Raw genomic sequence first — 19,123 nt, forward strand, 5'->3', positions numbered from 1 at the left:
TCCGTATGTTGCTACTACCGCTGCCCGCCGTCGCACCAACATCACTGCTCTTTTTCATTTTTGTTTCTCGTGTAGCCAAGAGTTTTGTCGGGTTCCCCTTCCCCAGGACACTCCTGTTACCTCGAGGGGGTGGTGGGTGCTTGCCTCCAAGTCTTCTTCGACCGATGGAGGTGACTCTCCCTCCCCATCGTGGCTTTCTCCGTGCCGCTTGTCCTAGCACCTAGTCGAAGCTCAGCCTTGGGTTTGTCCTTGGCTCGAGCTTGGGCCATGGCCGCAAGCATGGTGGTGTGCTGGGATTTTGGGCTAGACTTGTCTTGTCTTGGGTTAGGCTGGTGTGAAATCTTAATCTCTTCTTTTCATATGCGTCTCCCTTCGCATTGGTATGTTAATGACCCCATGCTCGCCGCTGCCCACAAGCCCCCGACAACCGCCTCCGCTGTTGGATTGATGGAATTCGTAAGCTGACTCGAAGTGTTCTGCTCCTGAAAATTTGCCAGAGAGTTCTTCACTTTGTTTCATTATTGTGTCCTCGGACTTGATGTTTTATTTTCTAATATAATATTGTCTACTGTAGGTAAAGAGGCATAATTCTATCCCCCATCAACCCTTATATCAAATGGCTATGTTATAACCTTTTATGCGTTAATGAATTGCTTCAGCCTTCGGGCTTTATAAGAAAAGGATAATTAGAGTTAGAGAAGAAGCTCCCGTTCAGATTTAGGCAATCACTATAGCTTTCAAGAATGCAGCGAAAGCTAGGTCGACGGATGGATCCTGCGGAGTGGCGGAATTATGGCTAAGAGGCGCCTCGAGAAGAAGGCCGAGCAGTGAAATATGAGAAACTCATTCCTACTTAGAAGTGTTTTTAATCTTGATCCATTAATACTTGGAAGAGCCCAACATCAAAAGTGATGAATTAATATTTGACCCGCTCCTTTTGAATTAAAGTAACTGAAAGGGCCGAGAATTTAAATCGATCAAGCTTGACTACTTCTCATCCCAGCAGAGTTGCTTCGGCGGTATTATATATAAGTCTATACTTTTTAAGGGTATTTTTTTTCTATTAAACTATTAAGACTTAATTTGACAAGTAATTGAGTGGCATATATACAAGTAAGCGTATACTTAAAAGTGTATATATACTCGTATCAACTTTAGAAAGTATGATTTCTTTTAAGGGTATAACATGCAAAAATAGAAAAACCCATATTTATATAAGGATAAACCAACAAATTAATTAATTAACCAGTTGGACAATCATATCCACTTACAGTTGAAAAGCTTTATTAATGAAATAGTACATTTACGAACAAAATACAATTATACAAACACTCAACATATCTGCAGCAGAGTCATTTTGTCGAACACCATTAATTTTGTATTGCAATTCCACTAGTAGTGGTTCACAGCCCTACACGTCTTCCTGATCTCCCCCTGGTCTCCGGTGAGCACCTCAATGCTACCCATCTTCACCATCGCCGCCGCGAATTTCGCCGACCACACCGACGGCATATGAGCGTTCCCATCCACCATAGCCGCCGTCTCCGGGCAACTAAGCAGCGCCTCGTCCGAATTAAACAGCACTCTGTGATTTTTTAAATTTATGTAGTACTGGTTATCCAGCCTATTCGGCGTAACGATGTCTTGATCCACCGTCCGATCACCTCCGTCTCTTAGGCACTTAAATTTCAAGAATCCAAAGAAGAATGGATCCAAGGTAGGATCCCGAGGGCTGAGACGTTTGGAGAAGGAGGTGCAGTGCGAGCGGCCGATCGAGTGCGCGCCGGAGAGCGTTACAAGGTCGTCGGTCGACAGCCCTTTGCTCGCGAAGTTAGCCTGGAGCTGGTCGAGGTTGGAGGAGGGAGGGACGAGGTTTCCGAGGACTTCGGAAGCAAGGGAGACTCTGCCATCGCGACGGCCTGAAGGGACGTCGTAATTGATCCCCCCGAGGAAGTTGGCGGAGTCGCGAGCGGCCAACGCTATGATGTCGGCGCAGGAGACGACGCCCGGGCAGGAGGATTCGACCCGAGCTTTCGCTTCGTCGATCAGTTCGAATGCTTGGACTCGGAGGCTAGGCTTGTTCGCAGGGGACTCCTTCTCCGCCGGTATGCCGTTGACTGATTCAAGGAGGACGGAAGCATCACAGCCCTACAAACAAGCATAACGCAATAAAATCGTTAGATCGAAAACTACTATGTCTCTTTTATCTATCATCTATTGATCACATATGCGCTAAATAACGGCGAATTCATCTGGAAGGTGACAGTGAGAAGAAATTAAGCATATATAAATATATGCATACCCTAACAAAGCAGTCATGGAAGTGCATCCGTATGATCCCAGCACCAATACCGGGATTCGCTGCAACAGCTTTATACACGACATTTCTCACGATGCTCTCGACATCTGGGCACGTGTACTTGTAGAAACCAACTTGCAACGCTGGCCATGCTGATGAGAAGGGAAGGATGGCTTGCAATGCTATGATGAAGACTAAGCTGGGAAGTGGAAGTACTCTTGTTTTCCCCATCGATCTTTTGCCTTTTTACTAGTTTCAAGGTATATGGAAATAAAGAAGTAAGAGAAGCAAGAGTAGCTGAAATGATGGAGAGGAGCTATCCATGTGGATAAGTATTTATAGACTACAAATTAAGGATATGATTTTAAAGTGCGTGCTTCAATCAGGCTTTGCTAGATCAACGATAGAAAACTCCGCGGCGGCTAGGACTAAGTCAATGGTCAGAACTTCTATCTTCGTCGATCTGCTGGTTGTTGGCATCTTCTTTATAACCTCTTTATTTAATTACTTGGATCGCAACAATGGTACTCAGACCGTAACAACTTCATCAAAGGTCAGTCCAGTTTTTGATGTGCTCCCCAACGAGCAGATTGATGAGTTGAGTTAGAAAACTCCTTATTAATTCTATGAGTTGAGTTAGAAAGCCTTTACGAGAAGGTAGAGTAACATTAATTTTTATTGGCCGTCAAGATGGGTATATTAATTCTATTGTTCATATCTTCTCCCTTCTTTACCTTCTCTACCATTAAAAAGAAAAATAAAAACTTTTGTCTGAAAACTATTAAATATCTCTATTTGAATTTGTCTCTTCCAATATTTTTGATTGACATAATTTTAAATTAAAAATAAGTCGGTCAACAATCACGATTACATGGCAGCCAACTAAGCCAGAAAGTTTCAACGAGTATGGCTCTGTCAAAAATATCACACGGCAAGCAACCTGAAATATATATATATATATATATATAGAGAGAGAGAGAGAGAGAGAGAGAGAGAGAGAGAGGGTTTGGAGTAAAGAATTCACACGCGGGGATGATGTATCCGTAGCTGTTTCCAATTAGCATGGCCATAAATTATAGTAATAGGGTCCAGCCGATTAAGCCCAAAGAGCGAGATATTTTAGTTTAATAATGCTAGGCTACATTGCTGAGAAGAAATTAAACATATAGTACTATTTTAGCTAGTCAGCATAGTGTATGTTGATATAATATCATGCAATTTGTATACGTATAAAAGACTATAACGATCATGGAGTTTTAATATAGCGACCAACAGATGCTTATATAATGGTTTAATTGGTCAGGCCTCTCAAGAGTTCACTAAAAGACAACTAAAAGACAGAATCTAATTTAGATTCAATATAAAAAGAATTACACATAATACCTTTGTTAAGTGGTTCTGTGCTTGGAGTTTTATATTATTATCACTATTTGCATATTACGCCTTATATTTTCACAAATGTCAGGATGGGTTTTAGGAGAATTTCTTTTAAATATAGCATGCTAGATATAAATATCTCTACGCAGCCAGGCCCAAACAAGGGTTCGGAAAAATGGGCCTTTAGAATAACATTAACATTTCCCAATTAGGCCCATAGTCTATAAATTTTAAGCCCATTATTAAAATGGCCCAGATACAGTGCTTTTTATATTCAACTCTCACCGCGGTTCACCACACCACCACCCTATAAAGTCCTTATCTTCCCACCTCTTCCAAAACCCTAGCCGTTCCCTCTCCTCTCGTCGACCTTTAACCCTAAACTTAGCCCTCGCGGCGGCGCTCCTGCCGCTGCCTTCGCCCCCGCCGCCAAGATGCAGATCTTCGTGAAGACCCTTACGGGGAAGACGATAACGTTGGAGGTGGAGTCCTCCGACACCATTGACAACGTCAAGTCCAAGATCCAGGACAAGGAGGGGATCCCACCGGACCAGCAACGCCTCATCTTCGCCGGAAAGCAGTTGGAGGACGGCCGAACCCTCGCCGATTACAACATCCAGAAGGAGTCCACCCTGCATCTGGTGCTCCGCCTCCGTGGTGGCGCCAAGAAGCGCAAGAAGAAGACTTACACCAAGCCCAAGAAGATTAAGCACAAGAAGAAGAAGGTTAAGCTCGCGGTACTCCAGTTCTACAAGGTTGATGACTCCACCGGTAAGGTTACCCGACTCAGGAAGGAGTGCCCTAATGCGGAGTGCGGTGCCGGGACCTTCATGGCGAACCACTTCGATCGGCACTACTGCGGGAAGTGCGGGCTCACCTACGTCTACCAGAAGCAAGGTGAGTGATTAAGTGAGAATTGGAGAGATCTGGATCTTTTAGATCCGATGAGTTAGGGTTTCTTTTTGAATTATTAAGAGACTTGGATGGTCAGGCTATGTTGCCTGACATCGACTATTTCTGTTTCGATATGTGGTAGAATAACTGTTATCGTTATGTTTTGGCGGATGATACTTTGGCATTCAAGTACTTCAATTAATCTAGGATAAATTTATTATATGCTATCTTTTTATTTGGATATGGTATGGGTTGGATGTGAAATTTGATAAATTATTCTCATCATTGTACTGTTGCTAAATCACCGAGCATTGGTTTTTTATTTTTATTTTAATTTTTATGGTGATATATCATATCATCCCTGGTGGCTGATGCGTGTATTGATATCATCTTCTGTTATTTTATCACAATCCATTAGATATCTATATTGCTACATATATGAAAATAGCTGATTCTCTTTGCTACATATATGAAAACTATCTCAAATGTTAGCTGACCTCCTCGGGATGTTTCGACGCCCTTTTTACTTAATCGTATTGCATTTTATTTGCTAAATTATGTTTTTCTTAACTTTCCCAAATATTTCTCATTGAAATTTAGGCCTTTATCCTTTTACTTCTAGCATGCTCTAGTGTCTGGGTCTCTATAGTTTTTGCTCTTCTTTGCCAGTTCAATTTTCTTCATTTATCAGTTGTAGCATACTCTTAAAGTCATCGCATGATATATTATCTTCTGACTTGCATCATATACCCGACTAGATGTTGGCCCATATTTCTTCCAGTCATACTGTGTACTTTGGTGTGGTTGATTCCATACATATAATCTTGATTTATATTCTCAATAGTTAGTATGGTTCTCATGAATTGGATGCCTGACAGTCTTGATTTTAATTCATTGAAACACTCGTATGAGAAGAAAGACCATACGAGTGTTTCAATGAATAACAATTGGCCCGTCTCTTTGGTGAGACAAGTTTAGCCCTAGGTAGACATTGCAGTAAGTAACAATAATTTGACCAGGCTAACTGGTCTCTCTTGATTCATGAGATGCCAGATGATCAGTATAGAGGGCAAAAGAAAAAAAAATTCTGAAAGGTTAACCGGTCCCTTCTACTGGGTGCTGTTTATTATGCCATCCTATACCCGTCATTTTGCTATCTAAAATCGAAGACTTTACTCTTCACGATCTTTTCAGTCTCCTATATTCAGTTTCTTCCCATTATCTCCCTAACTTATTTTAATACGAAGATTCTGATATCGACGGAATTCTCATTTATTGTAGAATTTATGGGAGGGACCTATTAATATTTTGGGAATATATTTAATATTTACCATCAACTGGTTGTTATGTTGAAGTTAAATCACTTTTGACTTCTCATTTAACTGATTGTTCTTGCAATCAGTGTTTTTCCCCCATTCAGGTGTGTAAATTTTTTTTCCCTGTTGCTAATCTCAGTTGGAGTAAACCTTTTCCTTGAACATTGCCTGATACTGCTCAAACATGAATGTGTTATCATTCTTTTTTGTTTAAATGCCTAATGCGCTACACTACTCGTGATCTTGCTTTCTTATCTACCGGAGCAATGATTCCAGAATTATTCAGGAACGCCATAGATTCCTATTCTTTGTTCGTCATCACTTTTAAAGCATATTATACATAATGCTCGCCTGTCTGATTCTTAGAAAATTTATGGTTTCTGCCACACGTACGGCATGCTTGTATTGTAACTCTTTTCCGGCTTTCAATCGGCAAACATTCGTATTCGTTCGTGCCGAACTATTTAATTTTGCCACATGCATGGAACAGTAATTCTTTTTGGTGGTCATCTAAAATGGTAATTCAGCTTTTTAAACCATTTTTTGAGGACAGTTATCTTTCTATGTTTCTGAGCTTCGTACTTTGTCAGAAAGCTTAGCTTTCACGACCATCAATCGGTCTCATTTCTGTGGCAAGGGAGTAATAGTTACCGTCCGATGTATCATAAAATAAAGAGTTTTTATCTCAAAATGAGTTGTGTCCGTTCTGTTCTTACTAGTTACTGTTGTTTGTTTTAGATTTTCATGGAAGATTTTCCAACAAAGTCATTTATGCCCATGTATATGTAGTGGTTTGGTACTCTAGTAGGTTGTGGCTGCACTTTTGCCATCTCACAGTGGCGTGCATTGAATGTTCATTTTAATTTTCCACAAATTATAATCGCTTTTAGCTATGTTGGCGCATTCTTTGCGGTATCCTCTTTAGTGAGGTTCATCAGTAACATATAAGAAATCTGCATGTAAAACAATAAATGCAAAACTTTGTACCTGATTTATTAAATTAAAGTAATGGACAGTTCCTATACTAAAACTTTATTTCACAGAAAAGGCTAGCTGGCTAGATACCAACAACCATAAGTTGGTAAAAATAAAAAAGAGGTTTATTGTTTAATTTGTGTAGTGGACGACACAATTCTTTGACACTAGGGGCAAAGAACCTCATGTTTAAACATTAATTGATCATCTCTATATAATAGAAATAAATATGTGCAAAGATTCTGCGAGCAAACATAAATGCGGACAAAGCGAAGGAAGACCGAGTCATTCAAATATTAGAAGAAAGAAAAACATTGCTTTATAACAATGAAACATGATAACATCGAACGCCACCAAACCTGCCACAAGAATATTATGTACAAAACCAGCCGATCACCAGCTTAGCCCCTACAAAACTTGCCGGATGCTCTCTACCCTGGCTGAGCATCCCCAAATAAAAAGAACATAGAAAGTATAAAATTTCGTCATCATCTAATTATTTACAAAGAAGTGCATCCTTCCTTCTTAATTCCCTACGTTATCATTGTGCAACAAAGTTCTCAGGTTATAACGTGCCTCGTCGGATAGGCTTTTGCAACATCTTAAGTTGGGTATCTGGCTTTGTTCTCTAGGGGTTAATGATCCGTGGTACTCCGAAGAGAAGCACACCACAATCACTGTCAGGTTGTCAAAGGTGTTGAGCCTCAATGCTTCCATGACGAGTTCTCTTGCACACTGCTCCGGGTTATCATGCCGATGAAGGCCCCTGCAGACAATACTCACTGCATGCTGGCTGGACATTACGTCCCATATCCCATCGCAGCCGATAATAAGGAATTCGTCGTCCTCGGTCAATGTCGTCTGCTTGAAATCAGGCTCTGCAATTAGGGGTGAGGCAGAGCCTTGTGGCAGTTTCATATCCCAATCCCCCAGAGCTCGGGTCAAAGAGAGGACTCCGTTGAGGTAACCATCATCTATGAAGCCTCCTGATTCTATGACCCTTTGATGTTCAGCTTCATGGACAGGCCTGTGGTCTTGAGACATATCTACTGCTACTCCCTTCCTACATAGGACTGCTCGACAATCCCCAGCATTTGCCACTAACAACTTCCTGCACAACACTGAATAAGGTTTAGAAGGAATAAAATATCCATCAGCTACTCATAACATATCTAAGTAAGACTTCAATAAGTTGTCAGTAATTTTTTTTTTCTTTTTGCACTACATTACCGTAACATAAAAGGATTGTCATTTGTCCATTTCCTCCTACCTCCCAAATACTAATGCCGTTAGTGCTGTTGTCCCAGAGGAACTACTGACGGTGCCATCGTCAGCCAATGCCCTGTCTGCAAGGAGGAATGCTCTCCGAATAGAAATTTCCAGTGATGCCATAAAGATATCATCAGCTTGTGATGCCTGTGGGAACTCAGCATCTTCAAAGAAGAGCCTGATTGCATGCCTTTTCATGTAGGCTGCTGCATCTGGACCTCCATGACCATCAAACACCTGTAGTAAGAAAAGATTTGAATTATTACAATTGCCTGGCAATTAGTATCATGAGACTGTGCAATTAACTGAGAAATCAATAAATTACCCCATAAAAGGCACTAGGTGTAGGGCACCTCAGCAATGAGCCTAGTTGCGCAGACAGATCATCGATTCGAACGTGCTCATCCTCCATATATCTCCTATGTCCAATGTCGACAAAGCTACCAGATCTAATACTAGGAATGAATTGTAAAGGTTCCACAGAAACATTTGAACCGGCATCCGAGGATCTTAAATCCTACATTAAGTAATAATAACCCGGCTAATTATTTAAACAGTAGTTTAAAAAAAAATTTATGCAGTAAGAAAATTGAAAAATGAAGAACAAGAAAAGAAAATAAGATGAAATAACATCATCATCATCCATCCGTAGGACAACAAAAGCTCATAGTTGCTACACTCAGGACCAGGACATAAGGTAGAATGTATTGAAAATGACCAAGATTTATTAGATATATACAACAAAGAAGACCTTACGGAAATCTGAACGTTTCAGTTGAAACCTGTTGATAGAATCTGAAAAAATATAGTAATAAATATTATCATAATCTACTGAAATTTGGAGAAAAGGTTTACTAAGTTCCCACATTAAAATTTTAGCATTTTTCAACTCTTCTGACAAGTGACACCGCACATTGATTCAAGAACAATAACAGAGCTTCTGGGAAAAGCATCTATTTTGGGAAGACACGTAGAACTCCTGTAACAATTTGTATATCATTGTAATATTTTTCCAGTCTTTTCAAAAACTGAGCTTTAGGGAAAGAAGCAATAGCGCCGCAGCAATAATTCATCAATACTGATAACGCATACATCACCTACCACAAAGCACCAGAATTACTACAATCCTACATCTGCCTAATTCCAAAATATAATCCATAAGAATTCAGACTCGCAAGATCTGTTAACCCGAATGATTCAGTTAGAAATATACACCAAAACTTACTCACCAGCTCGGTCTCCGACACATCAGCCGTCACCGCCTCCGGTTCCGGGGGGAGCGCCGGAGAAGATGGCACCGCCGCCACCGCCGCGGCGGCGGACATGTCGACGATCTCTTCGATCCCCTTGGCGATGCATCGATACTGTACGTCGAGCACAGGGATGCTCTGATGGATCACCTCCGTTCCCGCTACCATCTCCACCACCGATACCGATTACCTCTTCCCTTATACCGATCGAAACGTCACGAAAAGGGCGAGATCAGGTATCTCGCAAAGGCCTCCTCGATGCGATTAGATCACAAGAATAACCAAGGTGGAAAATTCTAGGGTTCGGCTCTAGGTTTTCGTTTCGCTCTTAGATATACCTTCGCGAGAGAGAGCTTTCCTTCGATGAAGCAGCGTATGTAAAGAGTAGCTCAGGAGTGACCGGCGGCGACCGGTGGTTTAGTTCGTGTGACCGGTCGGCTGTCAGTTTGGGGTCTATCACGTGCACACTATACCCTCCCGTAGCAATTTGGAACGGTCAAATGGGGGGGGGGGGGGTGGTGGAACCCGAGCCGTGCGATTCACGGATATGTTGGTCAAACCTTTCACGCAACCAACTGAGAGCCGTCGGATCGGATCCGAGGCCGTAGATACTGTGACACGTGGTAAATTAGGGAAGTTTTTGCCTTGCTTGTAAGTTGTAACACTCAATATAGTTGTTAATGAAATTTAATTCCTTATAAACAAAAAAAAAGAAGAATAAGAAGTAGTAGTTTAGAGAGGGGGATCTCTCGCTGTTAAGAAGCAGTGCAAGATGGATTAAGAAACCGATGGCTAATAAATTATGGTTGCTTCTTCGAGTGTCACTTTGCGTGCTAATTAAGAGGTGCGTGTTAATTTAACTAGTACCAAGTCTTAGAGTGACAAAATGGCTTAAATTGATCAAACTTTTAATCTGGATATATAATACAAAAGATGATCGGCGGAGAAAAAAACATGTTGATCTCCAAACTCCAGTCCTCGCCAAGGAATCTTTGGAGAAGGATTTGATTGGAAAGGCTCTCCAGCCCCCGTTGGCCAAGTGTCCCTCATTCATTTTCTTGCATGCTTACACGAATCAAAAAGCCAACAACCCTTTCTTCTTCTTTCTCCTCAATGGATTGATTGCCCCCACTTACATACATAAAAAAAGATGCCTTGTTCCTTTTTGAATGGGTTGATGGGCTCCTTCTCTTTCTCCTTCTTTCCTGTGCCTTATATATAACGGGCACTAAGTGCAAAAGTGCCATCCTTTCAAGGTTCTTGGCTCTCTTGACCTTCAACATATCACCACCATGTGAAGCAAGTGGAATGACAACTGCAAACAGTAACAGAGAAGGCCACGTTGTTGTTACCTACTGATCCACAGAACGGAAGATGCTATGTTCTGCTGCTGGGGTTGAAATCTTTTCACGTTTTATTGGACGTCAACGCCTAACCTTACCCTCCTAAACTCTGGTCAATCACTGATACAGTGATCGTCTATCCTTCCCCTCCTGGTATATAGCTTTCTTTGACTAAAAACTTATTTTGATCCTATTAAGCGGTAAAAATATAAGAATCATCCTTTCCCTAACAAACACCTTAAAACATAGTCTCATAATTAATAAAACAACCTGGGATTTTTCTAATATTGCTGCTTTGGATTCCAATCTATTCAAAGACTTTGGAAGGGCATACCAAATTGTGTAATTATTCATATACTTTATGTGCAACGCATCTAATCTCTAATGGCGTCACTTATCATTATCTCCTAATTTAACAATTTTTTATATTAACCTCGATTACTCTTTTGTCTGCTTGCTGTTGGATTATGCTAATTGTGAAGCATAACGAGCGAACGACATAGAAAAAGAACATTCTTTATTATCGTTTTGTTTTCCTGAACACAAATATTATATGTTAGAAATAAACGATTCAATGTTAGCAAAAGATCCTCTGAAGCAAGCCACGGATTTAAGGGCATATAAGCCAAATTAAAGGCAACTAATGTCAAGAAATTAGAGCTAAACCGCAACAAGCCGGTGAAAATATCGACTTTTTATATATATATATATATATATAATTAATGGGTTTGAAACGATGCTGACTTAATTGAAGGCGCGTTTAGATTACAGTATTGCATCTTTATGATAAGAAGAAATTCTAATAAACTTTTGGTCAAAATAATTGTCAATGCATCATAATAAGATTAATAATTATATCTCGAGGAGTTTGAATGGGTTGCGAAATCGAGGAGTTTGATTGGATTGCGTCTGCACTACTGTGTGGATCAACCTAATTGCCGGCATTAGTCATGAAAAGAAGAATAATTATAAGTTGTAATAATTTGTCCTCTGGATAAGAGTCTAATAGGCTGGCACCTAATGATTCCAGTAGCAAATCTCATATGTTATTGGGGGGACATTGTTCACTAAAATTTAGAACCCTGTTCCTAAAATGCCCACCAAAAAGATGAGTTGGGGCATTGGTCTTAGTTGGCCGGGTCAGCCGGCACGTTGCCCACGGGTTGACCGGTCGAACTTTTAAGCGAACCGGTACGAAGGCTGCTACTAGTCCGGTCTAATTATGATCTAAATATATTTTGATCCTAGGTCGTGATTTGATTAGGGGGGGGGGGGGGGGGCGCGGGCCCCACGTGGCAGCATATGGGCCCCGCTGCCGACCGTGACAGCCTGTTCGGGCTCAGGCGGTCTTGACCAATCATTTCGTGAAATCTACCTTCTGCTGCTAATGTACCGAAATGCCCTTTTAAGCCGGTCAGCATAGCAGTAGTTGAGAGGGCCTGAGGCCCGAGGCCCGAGGGACGCAACGGTCACTCAAAGATTGGTAGGTACTCTTAGGTAAATATACCTACGAGTAAGGGCATCCGCGTAATTTAGGTCTTCCATGTGTTGACGAGTTCAAAAAAAGGGAAGAGGACCACGCCGTCCGAGAAGTCTATTTCGCGGATAAACCAACCCATCAGACGCTGATGAAATTGACCAAAATAGTCGGAGGGCCTTATGATCTCTATCGCAATGGAGGAGGGGCATTTTGGGGTATTAATGGGAGGGAATTAGCTGGATTGAGTGGCGGGGTGGCGTCCGCTCTGGGCTCGTTGGGAATTTTCCAAGCTTTAATAAGAACGAACAACAAAAGCTCGGGGCGACCAAGAGGGTATTATAAACTCACCAAAAGACTACCCCCCGAGGAAAGAAATGGTTGCTTGTCGGGTAAAGTTCTTTTTCGTAGAATGTATCCATTCATTTGAGAAAAGAGATGGGGCCCCGGAGTGTGTTTGACCGGTCAACAAGGAGAGGGTGGGTTGGAGAGTAACGTTAAAACCTCCCTCTCTTTCTCTTTTCTTCTCTTGCTTCTGTTCGAATTCGTACTTTTACAGCTACCGCACCACCAAGAAGGAAGAAGAAAGCGCGGAGAGAGGAGGAGGAGGAGGAGGAGGAGGAAGAGGAGAAGGGAAGGAAGACCAATTAAGTTCTCTCGGAGAAGAGGAATAGAAGAGGAAGAGAAGAGGAAGAGGGAGAGGTTGAGATCTCAGTCGTAATTTTTGTGGTTCGTGTTGTTGTTGATGATTCTGGCGCTAAGCGGTCTCGATCTCGGTGGGTGATTCTTGAATACATGTTGTTTTAGTAGAGATTATGGGTTTTATTTGTTGTATGTTCTGATTCTTTTGTCAGATCTTTTGATCTATTTCCGTTCGCTTGTATCTCTAAGATTATGTGAGTTTTTATTATGTTTTGGACAATTAGGCTGGAGAGGTTGGAGATTGTGATGCACTTAGAGATCTTTGATAGTTTTTTCTGGCTCGTACTTCTGGCTCTGTGGTTGTGCTAGCGATCATGTTATCTTCTTCGCCTTGTTTGTTTTTTTTTTCCCCGCACAAGGATTCTGCTTTTCCCAATTTTGAAGCAGTGGACGTGTGTCTCGGCTAAGATTTCGAGTTCTTGTGGAAAAAGATGGATTTTTTTTCCTGGTAACGAATTAGCTTTTCGTTCCGAGCAGCTCGAAACTGTTTAAGATCTAATTTTTCGAGCGGGAGCTGCGGGTTTTTAGGCGATCTTTGTCACTTTTTTTTTTTATGTCCATCGTTTTAGATCAGTTTGGTTTATTTTGTAGAATCTTCATTAAGGTTGCCTGAGAAACATGCAGTAAGAGTTGATTATTCTTGGTTGCGAGATTTGTGGTCACAAGATTATGTGGCATTTCTATTTGTAAGAAATACCTTTACTCTGGGCAGATGCTGCCTTTTGTCAAAAAAAGAAAAAAGAAATTCCTATACTGTGCAAAACAAACAGTTTGTTATTACTTTGGTCATTAGACAGGCTGTGCCTTTGACCAGTCGCGCGGTGGAGGTGGAAAGATGAGCAGCTCGGGATGGGTGGTGTAGATTAGTATTCAAATCTTACTAGTTTTTAGCATCAGTTGTCCATACTTCAAGTGCCAATGCTCTATCTAAATTTTGATAGGGATCTTGCATTTAAGAATTCGGGACAAAGAACTTAATTTACCAATTACAGGCTGTTGTTTATATCATTTAATGCATATCGAATAGTAATTAAAGCCTTGCAAGATGGCAACTGCTAGATATTTGAAAGGCCTTTTAGTCTACAACATCTGACCCTGAAATTTCAATTGTTTCTGTCCTGTATCTTTAGAAATTCTGACATTATGTTATTGTAGCGTTAATGAGACCATTGAATGCTAGTACTTGCATTCTGTTGTATCCTTATTGATTTTGTCAGATAGTTCATTTGATCTCGGTTTTTTTAATTGTTGCCCCTTCCAAATAAATCCGTTTCTTACTTTTCTGATATTTTTATCATGTAGTTGTAGTTATTGCATATCCATTAGTCATCACCTGTTGGGATTTATGACTTCTAACTTGCATTATTGTTACTATCAGATGAATGAAAAGCTTCTAACTTGCATTATTGTTACTATCAGATGAATGAAATGCTTCCTTGTGTCTGACTTGCTTGTATGAGACATTAGTTGGAGTCTGTTCTCCGTCTGCAAAAGATGGCTTCAGGTGTATTGCCCACCTCAGGGTTTAGGAATACCAGTTCTACCAGTGTTGGTGTCGACAGACTGCCAGATGAGATGAATGAGATGAAAATTAGAGATGATAAGGTAGATGATGCAACATCTCGATATGCATTTGGCAGCTTGTACTCATTTTCAGAAACTTGATTGAATTTTATACTACTTGTATATGTAACAGTATTGTCTTAATGTACAGGAAGTTGAAGCAACAGTAGTTGATGGGAATGGAACAGAAACTGGTCATATAATTGTGACAACCATAGGCGGTAGAAATGGCCAGCCAAAACAGGTAATCTCCATACACTAGATTTGTAATACCTGTATGAATATCAAACTATTGACACTGGAACTTCTAGTGGGAGTTGAATTTTGTAAATTAGTATGAGTTGTAGGTCATAATATGGTCTGATCAATTTAGCTATATGTTCTTGCAAAGATGCATGGCTTGTCTTTATCTTCAGAATTGTTCTAATAATAGATTTTTTTTTCTTTCTATTTCAACGGCAGACTATAAGCTACATGGCTGAGCGTGTCGTAGGACATGGATCGTTTGGGGTCGTTTTCCAGGTTAGTTTTCATGCAGTGCATGAGTTAACTGTGTGTTTGCACATTTCTCTCACTTGTCCTATTTGGTAAATAGCTGCTCAATGTGGTCAGTCAGATTAATTTGCAATGTTAGTTACAATGCTATAGTGCAACATACGACATGTTATCTAGCTATTTACAATATCTATATCTTCGCCTGCTAGCTATAGAAGTTCATTTACTTATTTGACTTGATGGTCAGTAAACATAGCTTTTTTATACTGGATTTTACATTCCTTTTCAGGCGAAGTGTCTGGAGACAGGGGAGACAGTAGCCATTAAGAAGGTTCTTCAAGACAAGCGGTATAAGAACCGCGAGCTGCAAACAATGCGCCTTCTTGATCATCCAAATGTTGTCTGTCTGAAGCATTGCTTTTTCTCAACTACTGAGAAAGATGAACTGTATTTGAATCTGGTACTTGAATATGTACCAGAGACTGTTCATCGTGTTGTCAAACACTACAACAAAATGAACCAACGTATGCCACTGATATATGTGAAGCTTTACACGTACCAGGTAACAGATCTATGTGCTCATATAGTTTTCCCATTATTTTCTCTACAAGAGATTATCACTGTGTTGTCAGTCAATTAGACTTATTAATTGAAGGATATAGCTTTAAGCCTAATTTAGTAGATATATACTAATATTAGATCTCATTGCTGCTAGCTGCTTTTTTGCAGCATTGGTTTTAGATAAATAGGTACATTGAGAAATTGCTGCTTACTTTTCATCTATTCAATGTACTGACTGTCATTTAAGCTGGCATCCTGTAGATTAACCTCTTCACTGTAAAAGATATTCTAATTAATAAAATTTTCTGCTTTGATAGATCTGTAGAGCTCTGGCATATATTCATGGTAGCATTGGAGTATGTCACAGGGATATCAAGCCACAAAATCTCCTGGTATGTATGCTGCCTATTATTTCCGTCTTCCTCCTAATATCTTTTGGGTGGATTTATGCTTTTCTGATAAAGAGGCCTTAGTGTGTGTTTTTTCAGAAGAATCAAAACCACTTTTCTCCTTAAAATGACAATGGCAATGTGAAATGTCTCATTGAGTGCTCAGTATATGAATTCTTGACGTTCTATATGACCTAAAAAACTTCTTGTAACAGGTTAATCCACATACCCACCAGCTGAAACTGTGCGACTTTGGGAGTGCGAAAGTCTTGGTATGCTTGTTATTGCTTGGAGCAGAAATGAATGGAAAGCACATTCACTTTAAGAACATCACTTAACAGTCTTTTCTGATTGTCTTGACAGGTGAAAGGAGAACCAAATATCTCATATATCTGTTCTAGATACTACAGAGCTCCAGAGCTCATATTTGGTGCAACTGAATACACTACAGCAATCGACATCTGGTCTGCTGGTTGTGTTCTTGCTGAACTCTTGCTTGGACAGGTAAATCACCATTTGAAATATCTATCAGTATTAGTTGTTCTTGAAGTTAAGAGATAAAAATCGGCAAAACTTGACAATGTATTTCCTTCATCAGCCTCTTTTCCCTGGTGAGAGTGGAGTTGACCAGCTCGTTGAGATTATTAAGGTAAAGTGACTGGTGCTGATCAAGGCCTGCTATTTGTTAGGTCCTTCTTGCCTGGTTCTTCTTTGCCTTCTCTAGTCAATTTACATATCACCTTTCTTACTGCAGATCCTAGGCACCCCTACAAGAGAAGAAATAAAATGCATGAATCCAAATTATACCGAGTTCAAATTTCCACAAATCAAAGCTCATCCATGGCACAAGGCAAGAATCTTTCCATCTGTATTATTCACTGTAGGGACGTTTTGTTTGTCATCTGTTGTTTGCTACTAGGTCTAATTATGTCTTGTATCTTTTCAGATCTTTCACAAACGAATGCCTCCTGAAGCTGTAGATCTTGTCTCTAGGCTTCTCCAGTACTCACCGAACTTGCGATGCACTGCTGTGAGTATTGTCATGCCATATAGTGAATATGCAACAGAAAATGCTGGTATTTTCACATAGATTTGAGGGTTATATCTGGTAACTAATCCAATAATCTGTTCTTTCTCTATGCAGTTGGAAGCATTAATTCATCCATTCTTCGATGAGCTTCGAGATCTAAACACCCGTCTACCGAATGGCAGATTTCTGCCACCTCTCTTTAATTTCAAGCCTCACGGTAAATCTTGATAGAGAATTAGAAGTTTAAATTGCTTAACTGTTACTTTCCACTGTGTCACATTTCACTTCAGGAAGATCAGACAAATATTCACTTGCTACTTTTGATGACCAGAGTTGAAAGGAGTGCCAGTGGAGATTCAAATGAAGTTGATTCCAGAACATGCCAGAAAGCAATGTGCATTTCTAGGATTATAAGTGGCCGCAGGATGACTCAGAATAGCCCGTGTTAATCCTTCCAGATTGATGATCTTGGCGCAGCTTGTGAATTTTGGTTGAAATGCAATATGTACCGTTTAGCACATCCTTGCCTTGTCTTGTGGGGAGCAGATTAATCAGTATGCTCCCCAATGGATTTCTGCTGACCCTCGAGATCTCCATCTCCATACAGTAGTAGATTTGTAAGGTTATGTAGAGCAGAAAGATGGCATTTTATCTATCATGGTTTTCATATATAGATCGACTGCTTCCAGTTTATAAATTTCCCGAGTGTCTTGTTATTTGACTTGAGAAATCCATTTGATCCTATTCAAAAGCTTGTTATGACCTGTGTCGTTTGTTTTTCTGACCTCCCCATTTTGCCATTGCTTCATCGGTGAGGTTCATTAAACCTCATTATATATATATACACACATATACATACATACATATATCTATGTGACCAATTTACGTTATGCATAATGGGCTACGACCCTGATCAACCTTTCCTGAGAGCACCTGGTGTTAAATAATTTGTTGCACAGTTTCTTTGCAGAAATTGTGCGTGTTTTTCTATTTTTGGGGATGTTATTAGTTTCACAAATTTGGCAACTAATTCTTATACATAACTTGGTAGGATACAGGACTGGCGTCTCTTTGCTAACAGCACAAAGAATGTGACCGGGCAAAAAAGTACATTGCCATCTGAACGTTACAGTTTTGATTCCTTTTCTTTTCTTTTTAAATTTCGATTCATTTTGATGGAAACTCTCCCAATTGGTAAGGTCCATGTGAGCTGCTGCCCTCCCCTTCGGCCCTTCCCCATTCATTAAATAACCCTCTATTTACTTCCGGAGGCTTAGATTTGACATACAAAAATTGGTTGAAGGAATTGATCATATGGGAGATTGGACAACCACACAGCAGCAGGCAATGCGGGGTCCTGGTTACAGGAACTTGCTGCAGCCAGGGTACATGGTAACTTACTGTCAAATCATGAACTGCCAAGTAGAACGACTGATGGAAATTCCTGCAGTCGACGAAGCAGAGATCCCACTTCAGAAGCTGTACGGTAGGTCCAGTGAACCACATGTTTTTAGATCTCCTGTCCTCTCCTCTTCACTTTGTCCTTCGATATTCTGATCATGGTAAGTAAACCGGCAACGTTTTCGCCCGTGAACTCAAAGATCACCGACAACGAGCAGGATCCTGTGCCTCTGCATAGTGAACTCGAGTTCTGGGAGCCTTTTCTGCTAGAAAAAAAAATAAAAAATAAAAATTCCACAACCTATTTTGAGAAAATAGAGATTAATATATCAATCACAATGATACATAGAGACATTAGCTTGAGCACACGAACAAGTTCTGATCTCACCGACGGTTCCCAGAAAGCAATCTATGTCGTCGTCTCTTGTTCCCAATGGTTCCCAATGGTTGATCGACCATTGTTTTTATCGTAGATTTCAATATTAAATTGATGATCAATGGCAACTACTATTCAACATTTGTAGTCTTTTATTGGCAGTTTTGTTTGTTGGGCAGATGAGCTTGCTTTCTTATGGCTCTCATGTACCACCAACAAAGAATAAGAGAGAGAAAGAGTGTGTGTGTGTGAGTCCGTGACTTACTTGCTTCTCTCTCTGTATTGTCTCCTTGTCCATCACTATGAGCTAAACTACAACATAAGGTCACGGGGCTTTCGCTTCATGGCCACATCTCTCCTCTAAAGCTTACAAAGTCCTCTCCACTCTCCAGTAGCTTCCTTTTAT

General features: G+C 40.5%; 4 protein-coding genes across 4 annotated transcripts; 2 read left to right on the plus strand and 2 right to left on the minus strand.

The window, feature by feature from the left end:
- Positions 1 to 1,262: 1,262 nt before the first annotated feature.
- On the minus strand, positions 1,263 to 2,611 carry LOC140765222 (peroxidase 2-like). Its single transcript, XM_073104196.1, has 2 exons — positions 2,303 to 2,611; positions 1,263 to 2,148 (listed from the first exon to the last, which is right to left on the minus strand). Exons 1-2 carry the CDS (start codon positions 2,528 to 2,530, stop codon positions 1,393 to 1,395), a joined length of 984 nt encoding a protein of 327 aa, XP_072960297.1. The 5' UTR covers positions 2,531 to 2,611; the 3' UTR covers positions 1,263 to 1,392.
- Positions 2,612 to 3,995: 1,384 nt separating this feature from the next.
- Positions 3,996 to 4,790, plus strand: LOC140764752 (ubiquitin-ribosomal protein eS31z fusion protein-like). Its single transcript, XM_073103486.1, has one exon. The coding sequence runs from the start codon at positions 4,111 to 4,113 to the stop codon at positions 4,579 to 4,581; it is 471 nt and encodes a 156-aa protein (XP_072959587.1). The 5' UTR covers positions 3,996 to 4,110; the 3' UTR covers positions 4,582 to 4,790.
- Positions 4,791 to 7,159: 2,369 nt separating this feature from the next.
- On the minus strand, positions 7,160 to 9,808 carry LOC140764751 (probable protein phosphatase 2C 2). Its single transcript, XM_073103485.1, has 4 exons — positions 9,360 to 9,808; positions 8,456 to 8,647; positions 8,132 to 8,367; positions 7,160 to 7,972 (listed from the first exon to the last, which is right to left on the minus strand). Exons 1-4 carry the CDS (start codon positions 9,546 to 9,548, stop codon positions 7,387 to 7,389), a joined length of 1,203 nt encoding a protein of 400 aa, XP_072959586.1. The 5' UTR covers positions 9,549 to 9,808; the 3' UTR covers positions 7,160 to 7,386.
- A 2,920-nt stretch (positions 9,809 to 12,728) lies between these two features.
- LOC140764683 (shaggy-related protein kinase alpha-like) lies at positions 12,729 to 17,704 on the plus strand. Its single transcript, XM_073103374.1, has 13 exons — positions 12,729 to 12,976; positions 14,322 to 14,507; positions 14,617 to 14,709; positions 14,928 to 14,987; positions 15,250 to 15,522; positions 15,839 to 15,913; positions 16,126 to 16,182; positions 16,274 to 16,414; positions 16,509 to 16,559; positions 16,665 to 16,760; positions 16,857 to 16,940; positions 17,055 to 17,157; positions 17,272 to 17,704. Exons 2-13 carry the CDS (start codon positions 14,397 to 14,399, stop codon positions 17,352 to 17,354), a joined length of 1,227 nt encoding a protein of 408 aa, XP_072959475.1. The 5' UTR covers positions 12,729 to 12,976; positions 14,322 to 14,396; the 3' UTR covers positions 17,355 to 17,704.
- The last annotated feature ends 1,419 nt before the right edge of the window (positions 17,705 to 19,123 follow it).

This window comes from Typha angustifolia, chromosome 8 (assembly GCF_048772165.1).
Source record: "Typha angustifolia cultivar Huaian chromosome 8, ASM4877216v1, whole genome shotgun sequence".
Lineage (NCBI taxonomy): Eukaryota > Viridiplantae > Streptophyta > Magnoliopsida > Poales > Typhaceae > Typha > Typha angustifolia.

Bases quoted from the DNA above. Each gene is read 5' to 3' on its own strand.
- LOC140765222 (XM_073104196.1), bottom strand. From the start codon at position 2,530: ATGGGGAAAACAAGAGTACTTCCACTTCCCAGCTTAGTCTTCATCATA. The intron at 2,149-2,302 runs GTATGCATATAT...GCTTGTTTGTAG, and splicing joins TCCATGACTGCTTTGTTAGG to GGCTGTGATGCTTCCGTCCT.
- LOC140764752 (XM_073103486.1), top strand. From the start codon at position 4,111: ATGCAGATCTTCGTGAAGACCCTTACGGGGAAGACGATAACGTTGGAG.
- LOC140764751 (XM_073103485.1), bottom strand. From the start codon at position 9,548: ATGGTAGCGGGAACGGAGGTGATCCATCAGAGCATCCCTGTGCTCGAC. The intron at 8,648-9,359 runs GTGAGTAAGTTT...TACTTAATGTAG, and splicing joins ATGTGTCGGAGACCGAGCTG to GATTTAAGATCCTCGGATGC. The intron at 8,368-8,455 runs GTAATTTATTGA...TTCTTACTACAG, and splicing joins CACCTAGTGCCTTTTATGGG to GTGTTTGATGGTCATGGAGG.
- LOC140764683 (XM_073103374.1), top strand. From the start codon at position 14,397: ATGGCTTCAGGTGTATTGCCCACCTCAGGGTTTAGGAATACCAGTTCT. The intron at 14,710-14,927 runs GTAATCTCCATA...TTTCAACGGCAG, and splicing joins GAAATGGCCAGCCAAAACAG to ACTATAAGCTACATGGCTGA. The intron at 16,560-16,664 runs GTAAAGTGACTG...TTCTTACTGCAG, and splicing joins AGCTCGTTGAGATTATTAAG to ATCCTAGGCACCCCTACAAG.